Source organism: Lepeophtheirus salmonis, chromosome 5 (assembly GCF_016086655.4).
Source record: "Lepeophtheirus salmonis chromosome 5, UVic_Lsal_1.4, whole genome shotgun sequence".
Lineage (NCBI taxonomy): Eukaryota > Metazoa > Arthropoda > Copepoda > Siphonostomatoida > Caligidae > Lepeophtheirus > Lepeophtheirus salmonis.
The window spans coordinates 19,116,966-19,133,661 of NC_052135.2; the positions used below are offsets into that span (position 1 = coordinate 19,116,966).

Below are 16,696 nucleotides of genomic sequence, written 5' to 3' on the forward strand. Positions count from 1 at the left end.
CTATTTGACGTCTTTGGATAAAAAATCATTGTCAAGATAGTTAGGGATTATGTTTCACAATGTTGGTGTATACAAAACTCCAAAAATGTTAGACTATGAACTTAGATTATCCATAGATGTATTTGACACAAAATCAAACGAAAAACCAGCTTCATTGGTATCATGATCATTGAATCAATAATTATTTAAATATAGTTTGGCGACAAATACCACTGACATTAAAATGATCGTGAGAACAATTAGAAAGACAAACCATAAAGATCTTGGTCTGAAATCTTTTGTCATACCTCCAAAATATCTATAAACAGCATTATGAACTCAATAAGGTTAGTAAGTTGTAAGAAACCCCTGATATATCTAAGACGCAAAGATTTCACTATGAAATAATAATCTTTACTTGAATTATATCTGATGGTGTGCAATTGAGTCAAAGACTAATGCCACAACCAAACCAATTATGGAATCTTTCAGGGGTGGCTTTACCAAGGATTTCAAAAAATATCTTGAGGCTACTATCATTAAGGTTTGTGTCAGATATAATACAAGAGTCGAAATTACTATGAATGCTCGTAATCATATATAACAAACTTACCTTTTAATAGATGTATTGAATTATATTTCCAATTTCATTGTGTTATATCAATTTAATAATTAGTTATTATACTTTAAATTTTCGGTTAACAATTCGGACTTTAATGTGCAAAAATACTGTATATCTAACTCATACTCTTACCTTTCTTTTTCTCAAGAAGAAAAAAAGGGAAAAGTGTTGGTGATATGACAAGGAATAAAAAACTCTATTGATAAGTTTTACTTTTCAAAAGAAAAGTAATATTAACAAAGGATATCTTAATCAACTATTGAATTTGAATTATGTTGATTACGAACATATATTCAATTGTATGTTAAAACACAATATATTATGAATCATATGTATGTAAAGTATGGAAACTATACTTGGGTTATAGCAGGGTAAATTTATTTGTTTGTTAGTTTACCAATTTTCGTTTTATGTCAAAAATGTTTCTCTAATCCATAACATTATTGATATTTAATATGATGTCAAATTTTAGGTTAATGTGAAATATATAAATATATTGGTTAATGAATACTATTGTTTCTATTGAGTGGAGTTGAGTCAAGCAGAATTCTAATAAATAGACTCAAGTTGACGAATACAAAAAGGGGAGGAATAAATTGAAAGGATTATAATTAATGATGAATGTGCGTTGTTAACTTATATTTGTTTGTTTGCAAAATGATTGAGATTGGCGTTGCTTACCTCAAAATAATACAACTCCCTGAGTGATATTATTATTTAACGAGTTAATAGTATAGAAATAAAATACATGGAGTGATGATACTAAGCAACGGCGAGGGGAAAATACTTAAACACATGCAACTGGCGAGGGGAAAAAGTTAGTAGACGAAAACAATGAAATGTATGATTATAGGATCTTATCTCTTGGATTAATATATTAAAATTTATTAATGACGTATAATTTACCTTTTAAGTTATTTAAGTTGCACCCTTAAAGTAAGGAATGTTGAGTTTGAATAAAAAAATTGACAACAATTTGTGATAACTAAAAAATAAAGGGATCATGTTGAATTTAACCCAATGGATAACTCATCGAGTCGGTAGAATACTATATTTCAAATCTAATATAGACCAGTGATTAATGTTGAATATTGGAAAGTGCTTGTCTTATTTCATTTGTGACATCTACATAAGTTAAAATTTAGTCATAAGTCTCGATCCCAGAGTATAAGAAAAAAACTTTTATTTTTTAAAAGGATCTTGAACTATAATCCATACACTGGTGATATCCGAACTAAATGGAGTATTCATATACTTAGTTTCAGTTTTACTTTCTTCGTTATTTACTAGAACTTGGATTTAGCTAAGACATAGTAGATTAAACTTTCATTTGTGTACAATAGGGTGTATTATGTTAATTAATTCCTCCATCTGTGAAAGATGTAGACATAGGCAAGTTATAATAAATATTTAATATATAGTAACAGAAAATAAGTAAAAACTGTCATAAACCCCAAAATATTTGATCTATTAATAGAATGTCAGATTGATAAAAATAATGACAAGCTTTGAGTCAACCATCACAGATTTAGATGATTTTTGACAAATAAAAGCTTATTATACATATTTATAAAAAAGAAAGTGTACTAAATTTTAGCTCGCTAAAATCAGATGTTAAAAAAAAATTATCAATCATAAAAGTATACATGTTGTCTAGTCTTTATGCTAAGGTTGCTTTTTGAATTCCTTGGTCTTTTGCTGGGTTAGACCCTTCAAAGACTTGGTTTTTGTGTCATTACTAATACTTTCGCATCAGTACTAAAATGGATATTGATATTTTGATATTTTTTCCTAAAAATATGAAGTAAAAATGTTGCATGTGGGTGTAGTTCACATGCGTTTGCAGGAATTTTGCTTCAAGTGTTACTTCAGACATTTGATAAATTTTTTATACAAAATAATTTGGTATGGAGAAGGGAGTACTTGTTCAAAAATATATAATTGTATTACGTAATTGTGTTACAAGTACCATTTACAATAGCAAGGAATTAATAATACTATTTTATATGTGCCAGTATCCCGGTCGAATTACATTAATGATATATGTAAAAAAAAGGATATAGATCTCTGAAGATCTTGTTCTCGAGTATTTGGGTCAAGAATTATTATAAAACTTTGTTATAGTTTTTTATAAATTTTAAATCTTGATTTTCTTATTACATTTCCTTATAAAATAAGTTTATTGGTGATCTCGATAACCTGACGTATTATGTCAAAGTTTTTGTCACGAGTAATATGGTCTTGGAAAGTATATTGGGTTGGAGATAGCAAGTTGTTAAAAACCAATAAATCTACAATGTATTCCCGCTTTCAATTAAACGTAAAGTCATACCTCTTTCCCTCTTGTTCATCATCTATCAAACTTTAAATTAAAATCATCTAATAAATTCACTTTTTAACTCAGATGTTATCATTTAAATGTATTTAATTTGAAATTACAAAAATAATGGCTTTAAATACATAAAAACTTTCGATATAAAATATTTTTATGTCTTTTTCTGCATTTTGTCTTTAAAAGAAGAAGAAAAATGGGAATTTATTCAACAACAAAAATTAATTGCACATTCCAATGAAGTTGTAAAAAACATAAAAAACAGTATTAGTATTAATAAGAGGACTTGCATCAATGTATGAATGAATACAGTTGGAGAAAATATCACTACACGTGTGATATTTCTGTATTTTGCAATCTCAGTTATTTTTGTACTGTTTTTTAAAAACAGTTATGTAAATTATTCTTGAAGGGAAAAAATATAAGTATCAAGTAATTGCATGTAAGAAAGGGATTAATACTGAGAATTTTGTTGTGTTCTCTCATCTCTGGAATCAAAGTATGATAGAGTTTCCACATTTGAGTAATTCCAGTCTATGTCTTTTGTGTTTATTTTATTTCTGTCATAGCAGTTGGTAGCTAATTTAATTAAACTTAAGCTGATCTCCCTCAAAACGTTAAGATTACCGTTTTATTTTTCGGTTACTTTTTTAAAGTTACTAGTAGGTCATATAATCTCAAATCTGTCTATAACTTATTCACTTAATAGAGTTGTAAATAATTAATTTTAACTCAAGGTAGTCAAATAATGGAAAAAACTCGTTATAATTAGATTGCATATGATTTTTTATCATATATACTGGCAATTCATTTACTTTTTCACTTAGTTTATGAAAATGTAATCATTTTTTCGTAAATAAAAAAATAAAATTTGTGAAGAAAAAAATATGTTTAGCGAATAGAAAAAGAAAAACGGTGGTTGCGTGTACTTTTTCCTTTACTTTTACATGGTTAGTGTTAAGCTTTTCCCTCTAAGAAAATAATTCTTACTTATTTTTGGTGTAAATTGTTAATAAAATAATCATAAAATACATATGTATTAAAATATAACAACTGCCACTGATATTTTTAATATTATTATTAATGTTTTGAACGTTGCTGGGTTGAATATAAGTTAGCTCTTAACAGTTTTCTACTATTAAATGAAGAATAGAGTTGTAAACAATTGGCTAAATATGTACCAATTTAATTTTGGGCCAATATTTATTTATTTTTTATAACAAAAAAAAAATTCTTGCTGTAATTATACAATTTGAAGATGTCATCAATCTGAAAATAAGTAATTAAGAAAGTCAAATCAAATAAATAATTTTATTTGACTATGAAAATCCACACAAGGGAAAATATTTTTTTTCCCATTTTTTCAAGCCTTACAATAAAGTTTTTTTTTTTTTTTTTGGGGAGGGGGGGAGGTAGGGTGTGTGTGTGTTTGCGAACTTAATTTGTAAGTAAATCAATAACTATGCCTCCAACATAAAGCCTATTCAATCTATTCTACAATCATAGACCCCAATGAAATCATTTAACAATCATTTAACTAAGTTTTTTCTTACCATTTGATAAGTTATTTAATGAAGGGTTTTTCATTGTTTTATATAAATTTGTCAATTTGCTCAATAACTTTATTTAATATTGCTTTTTATTTACTGTGCAATCAATAGTATTAGTGAAATGCTTTATTAAATTTTCCCTTACACTGAATAATTAGGTTTTGTTTTCGCTGGAGGTCGTCTATTTCTCATTCAAGTAAGATAAACATCAAAGCGACCCTATTTAGTTCTTCTAAATTTTAGCCTGGAGGAAGTTATTTAACTATTGTCTCCCACTATTAATATTAGTACAAATAAAAAAGATAATTTTATTGATAATAACTGATATAATTTAAATAATTAAACTAATTTTTTCGTACACAGACACTTGGCCAAAGAGACACTTTTTCGTAGTGCATTTTTCATCACGATTCAAGGATTCCTTATTAATTTTATAAACACTTAATGATTAATATTAGTTGAAAATAATTGAACCATTCTAACCCCTCAAAGGTTGCGAATGGTAAATATATGTAAATCCGTTTTACTATGAGAAAAATTCCGGAGAGAAAAATTTACTACCCCCACCTTTTTGTCCGGAAAAGTTTCTGTATGTTGTAATGATAAAATGATAGAGATCAAAATTACTTATGAAAAGGAAAAAAAATGCCAATATCTTTTTTTTTTATTCAATATATTTTACTATGTCATAATGTGGATAGTTATCCTTAATCCTTACTGAATGCTAATTTTAAACATATAATATGTAAATATATAAAACTGGGTACTGACACTTTGAAAATAAATCAATACCTCAAGATAATTTGGGATCTTGTTCTCAATCCAAAGGAAATGTATCTTTAATATCGGATATTTTCGGGGGTCTTATTTACTAGGAAATATTTCAATGACACTTGGGGGTTCTGTGTGGATTACAATCAAGTAAGGACAACCTTTCATATTTTTCGGGACTGTGGGATTCTGAGAGGCGTCATAGAGAACGTTGGGAAGGACGTAGGGGAGAAAATAAGGAGATCCCCTGATCCAAACGAGCTTCTGTACGGCTGCAAAGGAACCAATAAGAGACTCCGTTTGACTTCAAAGGTGATATGCAGCTCCAGACTCTTATCTCTACAGCGCACTTCAGTGGTGACCGCCCTTAACCAAGAATACCGGAGTTGGCTCTCGACGAGTTTAAATTAACGAAAATATAGCTGGTCTTTTAGTTCATTTCATGCTATGAAAATGTAGTGATCTGGACTGTTTAGTGTTTATTTTCATTCCTTGTTTTTTAACATAATATCGTGTTATTGTTGCACTCGCTAGACAGTCACAAATTTTATCGGAAGAGGGAAATAAAATAATAATAAATAGACCTTATGCTCTCTTTTGTTATTTTTTTACGTCTCTTTTTTTAAATATATTTCGAAATAATGTGTGAATGAGTACTTATAAAAAGTTATTTTAATGCACTTAAAAATATTTGAGTGTAATTACTTGCAAAAAATACCCAAAAAAGTATGATCTATTTAAGTAGAGCTAACACAGAAAAACTAAAACAATTTCTTGAATCAAGGGATCCAATTTTAATAAGCTCTTTGTCTTTTCAGAGCCTACTGGCACTTAGTTATAATTTGTTCTAATAAAATTTTTGCTTTTGAACTATGTAATTAATCTAAAAAGATAAAAAAAGAAAATTTTAAGAAATTCACTTCCTATGAAAAAACCAATATTAATTTCAAATTAGTGATTAAACATCAAAAGAGTAGAAATTTCAATTAATATTTTATTAAATATTTTGTCAATTTATTCTTCAGTCATGTCATGTTTTTTTAATGATGGACATGACTGAAATTAATATAATCAAGGACAAAGCTGTGGAAATATTTTAAGATAATTCATCTTAACGAAAGTCAGATCTTAACATGAGTATATAATTTTTTTTAGGTATATACATAGCTTTTTGAAATACTATTTACTAAAGTAGCTTTGATTTTTTTTTTCTTGTAGCATATTCAACAGATCCAAATAAGGAGAATTACCAACCTGTGAAAAGAAGTAGAATAGAACCAGATTTTGAAGATCAAAATTTAACTACGGTTATTGGAAATCCTGGAGGAGATGTAATACTTCCATGTAACATCTTTATGATTCAAGATCATACTGTGAGTATCTTCAAACAAATATTATATTTAAAAATTCATTATGTAAAACCGTTTATGTAACAAGCAAAATAATACATCTACGAAACAAGGGCAACCCTTGATTGGTATCAAAGAATATTAAAATAAAATTAATTCTATAGAGTTTTTTTTTCCTTCTAAAGAAAAAAAATGTCCAGAGGAGATTAATTAAAGGTGATCCATGCTCCAACTGATAATTAAATATTTATAAGTTTGAATAAATTGCAAATGGACAATTAAATATACACAAGGATCAAATCTTAGCAAATTTGCGATGTGTATTTAAATAATGGAAATATGGATATTAGATTTTGTATCAAAATCAATATTTAAAGATTTTAGTGTCAACATTTGAAAGTTTGGGCCATGATTTGAAGACCAAAATTAAAGCAAATGGGTTAATTAGAAAAAAAATGTTAGTTTTGAAGTTGTATTATTATGTTCGAAGTTTTTAATGCAATTTTTTTGGGATTATGTCTTGCATTAATTTATTTAAAAGAGATCAATGATAGTTTGTGCAATTTTACTAAGCTTATAGAGGGAATACTGAGATATAATACATTTTTAGTAAAGACATTGTGAGGAAGACCAATCCCTGCTGAAATTTGTAAATTGATATTTTAGATATGTTAAGAAGAATATATTCTGCATATAAAGCCGTATTATTCCATATATCCTCTAATGTAGGTCTAAGGTCATATTTTCTTTAACAAAACACTACATAATAATATTAATCGTAGTCAAATATGAAAAATATATTTACGCCTAATTCAATTTTATATTTATGATAAATTTCATTATTAACTGTACAAATGATAATTTTTTTTTAAATTAATCAAAATTGTCGTGAATTTACATTTTATTTAACGCCTTGAAGGTTTTTTTGTTACAAACATGTAATATATAAATAAAACGCAAATCTAATATAATATTCCACAAAAATGTCACAAATTGCGACTAGTTTTACATTTGTAACGTCTTTGTTTATTAGTGTGTAGTTATTTTTATGATAATGCATCAACCCACTCATTAAATACGAAATTAGTATATTCGATATCACAAACGAATAAAAGTGAGGTAATTGCCTGTTCTTGCAGCCTAAGTTTATATAATCTATTAATTATAATGGTATTTTTTTAAATAATTTTCTTATGTTCTACAATTACTAAAATTTATATTTTAAAATTTTTTATTATATAATAGGTATATCCAGAACAATATTATGTCCCTTCTTTCTTACGTTGAAAATGTGTAATAAAATCAAATAAAGATAAAATGTTATATTTTATACGTTATAAATTTATTTGACCGTATAAAACTGTTTTTAAACAAATGACATTTCTTCACACAAAATCAATAAAAACGCTTTTTAAAATTAAAATGACAACTTCATAACTTATGAATTATAATTATAATGAGTAGTATAAAATATTTAAAGTAAGTTAAATTTTCAGACACAGAAAAAAAAAATAGTCCTAATTTTAATTTTTTATATCAAGTAAAGGTTGTAACTTGTACAAAAACATAAATGTAACCATTAAATGATGAAGTATTTGAAGTAAATAATTTGAGATATTTGTAAAACAATGGTGAAAATTATATTTCTGAAGAAAATTACAATTTCATAAATATTGTTTAACATCTGATGATATTCAAGATATTTCATTTTATTATACATAAGAAGTCAGTAACTTTAATTGATAAAAATAAAACCATAGAATTAATTAACAATAAAAAGAACCAGACAAATCTTTCGCCGATTTTTTTGGGTAAATAAAAACCTTCCTTGAATTTTTTCTGTTTCGTTCTCGGTCATATATTTTTACTTACATTGTTTTTGTAGGAATCTGATATTTATGATCATTTACATATTACGAGGTACATTATGGACATGGGCTAATATTGAAACATTTTCCAATCCAATATTTTACAAATGATTAAATTTATCCCTAAAAGTATTATTATTATTTTTTGTCACAATTGGTATGTTTATTTTGGCATCTTGTTTTAGCTCTTGTTGGTTATTAATCGAAAAGACTGAGTCGTGAGAGTTATTTTTTTTCTCCATTCCCTTTTTTTTTCTGATGGCACCATTTAAAATATCGGAGAAACTCTCGTATAATGATACAATATTGGATATTTTGCGGATATGTCGGTTTTCCAAATTAATTCCGATATGTCTAGCACAATCATAATAATATTTTGGGTGTTTTTCGTTATATTTTCTTAGAAAGAATAGAAAAAAGAGAATTAACGAGCTTTTTTTCTCTTATCTACAAAAAAAAAAAAAGTCCGAAGTATATTGGTTATCTTTTTAACCCTCCGTTACTTTCCCTTCAAGTCTTAACGTTCTTAGGATTTTTCTATAAGCCAACACAAATATTAAAATTATACCGTTTGGAAAATGTATCTTTTCGTTACAAAATCATTTTTTGAGTTTTACTAAACAATTTGAGTATTTTTTCAAAACAAATTTAATTGAGTTTTCATAACAATATAATTTCAGATTCTTAAACCGAGCCAATATAAACATCATATTTATAATGGGTTTAAATATAATATTTAGCTATCATCTTGAGTAAATGTATTTATATTTTTTTAGTCAAAGTCTTTAATTTTATTTATTTTATATTGAATATTATAATAGATTCCAAATTTGATATAAATTTTTCGTTATTATTATGTTCTTTTGGAGTATTATTCTTTATTCCTCTTTTGATCATATTCCCTCTTTCATCATCTAAAGGAAAATACATTGTAATTCCTACATTTTCCCAAACAACCTCGATCAGAAAGACCCAAAACAATGAATAAGGAAATATTCCAGAACAGTTAAAATAAATAAGATATATTTTGGTTAACTTAACTTGAAGATCCAGTATGTTAATGAAAATGACTTTTTTTTCATATTATGAAGACATTTTATTCCAATTATGACGTTAACTCATCTGCCTCATAACTAAAATCATGCATATCCAATAAATAATGTTGTAAGCATTTCTTGGTATCTGAGTTATTTTGTTGTTGTCAACTTTAATCATGTTTTTAATTTTCTAATTATTCAAGAAACAAAATTTAATTATAAAATATAACAACGAGTGTGTGTGTATAGAATGATGAACACCAACATTGAGGATTTGTTGTGAGATTATAAGTGTAAGCCTTTGATGAACTCAGAGTAGACTTGATAATCAACAATGGAGTAATTATGACCTTGTTCGATACAGTGGGAAATTAGTTTTTGTATTTTTTTTCTTGTCATAACTGTTCTCCTTCAAAGTATTCTTCAATTTTTGCCATGTAAATTTTCGTTTCTTTCCTTAATAATAATCAAATTAATAAGTAGAACACATATACAACGTTTAAACAAATTTTGTTTGCGTTTCCCTCTTGCACAATTGGTATTTCTGAACGCGTATCTAGCAAAACTTTTGGTTATACGTTGTTTTAAAAATATGAAAGTAAGTTAAATATTTATATGATAAAAGGAGGATTATCTTGTTTGATAATCTTTTTTTTTATTACTCTAATTTCCTTGATTGTAGTAAGCAATAAGTAATTGCGTTAAGACAGCTAATTAAATAAAAAAAGACATGATTAAATTTAGTTAATAAAAGAAGAAAAAAAACAAATAGTTTTTCCTTTTTTTACTAATTATCATCTTCATTTAATAATATAAATTTATAATTATCTTAGTCACTAATTTACATATATAAATATATCCTTTGTCAATTTTTAAATACCAATTACTTTTTTTTGCTTTAATGTTTCTTCGATTTGGAAGAGAATATCAATCGTTCTCAACTATCTGAAGGATGTTACGTAAGTTTTCCTTTGTTTTAGTTGGGCCCAAAAAACCTTGCACTATCTTCATATCTTTCAGTCGAACGTTAAGCACAGACATATTATCGATTTTCTCTTTGCTTACGCAAAAAGCCAGGATTTGATTAATATTTTTCAACTGTTTTCTGCTGAAAGGTTTTATCTAACCACATGATGTCAAAAAAAGACTAAGGATCTTTACCAATAAAACGGGATATATATATATGTTATCCACAGTATCTTTTGGAGTCTGGAGGAACTTCGATTTTCATATCTTGAGCCATGCATTTAAAGTATTTTTCTCAATTAAGTAATTTTGATACCGTCTATGCCTTGACGTCGTTCCAACTTAATCACTAAATAATGCAAATGATACAAGTTCTTTAGTTAGGTACCAAAAACGTGCAAAGAATACCTTGAGTGCTCATCTGCACAAGTTTTATCGATCCTCATATAGCTGATCAATTTATTGACTACGATGATACCATTCAAATATAGTACTGAAGGAAGTGGAGCTGTAAACCACCAAGACACGTAACTTAAAAAAGGGTATAAATCAATTTAGCTTCTGTTGCTGTCAAGTCACATGTATAGTCCACTTAAGGTTATTCTTGAACTCTATTTTGCTGAGCAGATTAATATTTATAGCATTTAGAAGCTTAGTCATTTATCTTCCTCTGTGTAAGCCCTAGGTCTCATGCTGACTGTCTGAAACACTTTATATTTATCCTTACTTAATTAGAGAATCAAAACAAAAGTAGCAAAAGTCTCAATAGACAAGGTTATCCAAATATGAAAGACTTTTTTTTAAGAAATATTTCTTTAAATTCTTAGATTTTTGAGCAATTTATTATCCTTTTGGTGTTTCAGTTTTTTAAATTAACATATTCTTAGAACGGAGCTTCAGCCTTTTCAGCCATTTTCTTCTTGGTGATTGTAATAATACGACCCTTTGGTAGCGTAGCACCATTTCTTCTACAACAAATTGATATTTTGGTAGATATTCTTACATTTATATTATATTATATTAAAAGGATAGTTAGTAAGAGAAAAAAGAAAATAGGTTGTCTTTTTTTAACCTTTATTTAGACAGCAAATATTACATAAAAGTTACATTTATTTAAAATTATCTGGTGAAAATGCATTTACAAAAAACATAAATAAGCCTTATAGTTTATAATTTCTTCACCAGATTAAGGTTTAAAAATATGAAATACTCATATATCTAATCTAATAACATTAGCATCTAAAATCAATCAAATACAAATATATAACATGAACAGCATATTTGCTTTTAAACTAACAACTGACTCGTTTTTTTATTTTTATATTTTGCTCCTTTTAAAATTTTTGAGTATTTTCTATAAAGTTTGAAAATGTCTTGATACGTTTGGTGAATGATATCTGAGGCCCAGTCCTAAGCACACTCAATCGTCCTGGTATCTTAAATTCGAAAGCAACATATCTTGCTACAGTCGAAATTATAATAGCACAAATATCCTCCGCAACTACAGATTCTCCTACAGTTACATTATTTACTCTAGCTCTTAAACTTTAATAAAGCATTCCCTATCGACCTAGCTTTAGGAGTACTTTCTCTAATTTTTGATGACACGTCGACTAGAATTATCGCCCTTATTATATCAACGTTATTTTCCACCAGACCTCTCAGGCTTAAACTAATAAATGGTCTCAGAATTTGTACTTGTGGACATTTCGAAAAAGTGTATTTAATAGTGTTAAATAATCTTTACATGGAGTGCTGAAAAACTAAATTCCAGTGACTATTTGAAATTGAGCTATGCATTTTATTTCCATGAGCTATTTGGGAAGTAGAAGACATAATCCTATGCATCCAGTTACTAGACAGATTTAATTCCCTAATCCATCCATCACACCTTCACAATACATAGTCCTCTTCTGATAAATTATTTTCCAAAATGCCTATTTTTATTATTTGTAATAAAGTTTAGTAATCTTAACACAATTCTTCCTTACTTTTTGTATTTATTTTGTAAATATATCAACAATATGAATAAATCCTTTTTTTAAAACAAAGTTTATTAACCTCTAATTTATTTAATACACTTCTATGCGCAATCACTTTTTTTCCCTACAATTAAGAAAATTAGAGTCGCAAACAAACTATAAAGTACCATAATCTTTTTAAGTTCATAAAAAGATATTTGATTTAAATGCATGTTTTTAAATTAACCTAGAAAGTAAAAGTTTTGCTTCCTACATGTTTAAAACTGCAATATTGCAATAGGAATATGTTAACAAAATTCGATTTAAATTTGTATTCTATTTAACATACGTCCAGTACCAAAATTAGAGTTTAATTATTCTTAGAAAGATTTTCTATTTTCGGGAACAACTGCATCACCCTTATGTTCAGCCCTAAAAATTAACATCTTATAAAATGATAAATAATAAACAAAATATGTAGAATGTCATAAAATAAATGATGACAATTTTAAAAATATACACAGTTAAACATTATTATGAGCATATATTAAAGTAAATGTCGATTATATCAATGAGAAAGGTTTTGAATCCTTGTCTTTAAGATAAAAATCCTTGTATGTTGGTAGAATGAAAACAATTTTATCTTGATAAAGGAAAAACTTGTCATCAAGAGGATTACTCAAACTACACTAAGCTGTGTAAATACACAAATATATGTATAAATGTTATACAAGGAAATAGAAACATATGAAAGTTTATACAAAAAAAAAAAAAAAAAAAATAAACACACACACACAGAAGGAACATCTCGTTATTTTATTTTTATTTTGTTTTTTTACATAATGATGATTGTTAAGTTTTTCTCTCTATGTATATGCACATTATATTATCAGAACAAGAAGGGGGAATCAAACACTATTCTGATACCACAGATGGAATAGCATCCAACTGTATCTTTATTGAGATCAATAACCCCCTAACCCCCCTCCCAAACACTATCATTACAAAAAATAAAAACAGATCCTCACATGTATATGTATATGAACAAATCTACATAATCTATTTTGAAACATATGTAGATATTTTTTGTTTAAATTGATGTAATAGTATTAATTATATATATGTACTAGGATTTGTCTCTCAGATGTCACATTTCAGATATCTCATATTTTAACAGAAAGTTTAACATGGATTCTAGTGATGTTGGAGTGGGTTAGTGTATTTCACAATTATACCACCGCCAGCTCCACCAAAAATTTAGCTTGTTCATCACTTGCAATTAAAGAAGGACAGGAGCTCTCGGAGGAAACAATCAGCCCACTATTAGCATTAATGATAAAATGAGAATAAATGAGTCGGATTAGCATAAAATAGATTTGTCTCCTTAAAGTTTAAAAATAAATACTTAATTTTCACTGTATTGATTATTTACAAAAAGTAATTTAATATTTTATTGGGTTCCCTTGTAAGAAAATATTCCAGTAAATAAGAAATCCAAAAAGATACATTTTGAAGATGTTTTAACAAAAGAAATAAAAATAGAATTTTTTATTTATTTAAAAAAAATTAAATACAAATGAAGGCTAGTTCGGAATAAAAATATTCATCGATAAAATTAGTTACAAGAGTTTTCTTTGATCCATTATTTAGTTAAAAATAATGGAGTAATAACATATATTATAAAGGAAAATAAGGAAATGTAGTGTTTTTTTAAATTTTTAATATAGCTATAGCTTTGTAACTTGTTCTCAAACTTTTTTATCATGGGACGTATGAATGAAGTAAACACAACCCAATGGCATCCCTTTGACCAACTATTTTGGCCTTATTTACGTATAGATAACATGAACATAAATTTTCTGTCATTATTTTAAAGGATACACTTGATTAAAGCAGTTAACGATTTATTAACATAAACAATCCGTATAGCTATTTTAATCTGTATGTTGCACGCCTAATGTGTAAAACTGGATAGTATTGTGTACAAAAAAAGATAGATGTGTCAAATAAAAATTCATTTTTCTAGATTAGAAGACTTTTGGGTATTTTTATCTTAATGATTTATTAATCAGTGTGTCTACTCCAAATGTTATTAATTTATCCGTACTTCGAAACGGTTTTATTAAATAGAAATAAAACCATTAATTAAATTATTAACAATGTTTAATCTCTAGATATTGTGGAAGGGGGGCAGGTTCTTAGCAAAGATGTCATTTAAATATTTTTGCCTTTCACTAGTTTCCATTTAAATAAATTATGAAACTTATTTTAATGTGACTTCATTAGGATCTAACCTTCAAAATTTCCTCTTGTGCAATACACACGTAACAACATACAACCCCCTTGCCTGATGTCTATGGAACCAAGGAACTAAATTTCAATCTTAAACTCTAGTCCATCACGTATGTGCCGCCCTATAAAACTCCATTAATTTTTCAAAAATAAAAAATATATTATTTATTTTCTTATTTAAGACAATCACAAGCCCAAGAACATTGTTTCATCGTAAACGTCACGTGTTCATAATTTTTTTTTTTTCTTGTATAGATCATAGATTTCCAAGTTGAACTACAATTATTGTACAAATAGATAAAAAGTAATGAAGTACTAAGAATGGGTGTTACGAATTAAGTCGGCATTGTTCATTATTAAAAGTATCCTAAAACCTTATAAAATAATAATAAAATTGAATGTGAATGTTTTTTTGATTTTTTTATATCTTAAACAAACTGATGAATCTATTTGAGGTCGAGTTATACCACTTTTACTAGATTCAAAACAATAAATAGTGTATTTGCGTTGTTTAATTAAATTGATTGATTAATTAAAGTGTTGCGCCAAAAAAATAAAATTCCCTGTGTGATAATATTATTATTATTAATATACACAGAGACTGCTCTAAAAATTCTTCTGAGCATGCGCCATAATTAAAAAAAATATATAGGTTACAGACGGTCACACGTCCTTGCAATTTTTATTTTGCTCATACCCTATACATAAATCACTTAAGAAAGTGTCAAAAATATTTAAAATCAATGAGGCATGAGTGTAATTGCTTATATTAGATTATTTACGAAAATATAAATAGTGGCGCTGTCTTGTGGAAAAAAAATATAACCATCTGAATGAAAGTATGATTAAAAATAGTAATTTTGTGTTTTCGCTTTCTTTCAATGCTTTACAAGAAGTGTTACAATAATCCATATTAAATTAAGTATGCCCGGTTCTGTTCAGTAACTTCATAATACCCTGCCCTTGTCCCTATTGGCATAAAAATTGGACAACCAATTTTCAATGGCCTCTATTGACGCTAAATTTGTATCCCCAAGTTCGTTGGCCATCAAAGATGTTTGTGGCCTGGTGTTTTCTGTATGAAAAACAATTCCTATTAAATTAACCAATGGCTGCATTTGTTCAATTGCCAGTTTCAAACGGTTGAGTTTTTCACAGTAGAGACCTCCATAATTGTCGCACAATAATTAACAACTGAACCAGACAGAGGCAATTCTGTCTCTTTCTCAAACCTTGTATAATTATTATTTGTAAATTTAAATTCTAAATTTTGATTTGCGGGTAAACAAACTTAATTTTTTTATGCTGCATCTCCAAACTATATAATGTTGTAACATCTTGGAGATAATATTTTTTTAGTTTGCTCATATACTATTGAAAATATGTAAAATATGACAATTTTCATTCAATTTATTATTTATGCAATGTACCTACCTATTCAAGGATCAAAACAAATGATACTGTCAAAAATACAAGCTGAAAAAAACAAATAAAAGTTGTTTTTTTACCCTTCAAATGTCTATTCAAAATTGAATACATATTTTTTGTAAAACCAAATCTTACAAAGGATTATATTTGTAACAAGTGAATTTTTTTTCAGTCTTGCCACAAGTTAACCAATGAAAGCAAATTTTAAAATTGATTTTAATATCTAAGCAAAATTATATAGACCACCAATATTCAAACTGAAAGGGATGAGAAAGTGCTAGAAGATGGGCACAAACTTAGAAATCTACATGTAGAAGCAAACAACATTAACCAATAGAAGAATAAATTTTAAAACTGTGATAGTATATGTGAAAAAGTGTTTAGGGGTAAAAAATCAATTTAAATGGGGTGTATAGGTGTAGTAGCCTCTTAACATGGACGTCATAAATTGATGAAAACTTCATGAGTCATCCCACCTAATAACTAATAGCGATAGGATTAAAGCCTACAACCTTTTAATTGTAATATGTGTGATATATTC

General features: G+C 27.2%; 1 protein-coding gene across 1 annotated transcript in view; it reads left to right on the forward strand.

Annotated features, from left to right (window-relative positions):
* LOC121119011 (zwei Ig domain protein zig-8) overlaps positions 1-16,696 on the forward strand; it is a 210,626-nt gene that overhangs the window by 92,017 nt on the left and 101,913 nt on the right. Inside the window, exon 3 of the mRNA XM_040713620.2 lies at positions 6,473-6,627. Coding sequence (XP_040569554.1) covers positions 6,473-6,627 — 155 coding nt within the window. The remainder of the gene's footprint in view (positions 1-6,472; positions 6,628-16,696) is intronic.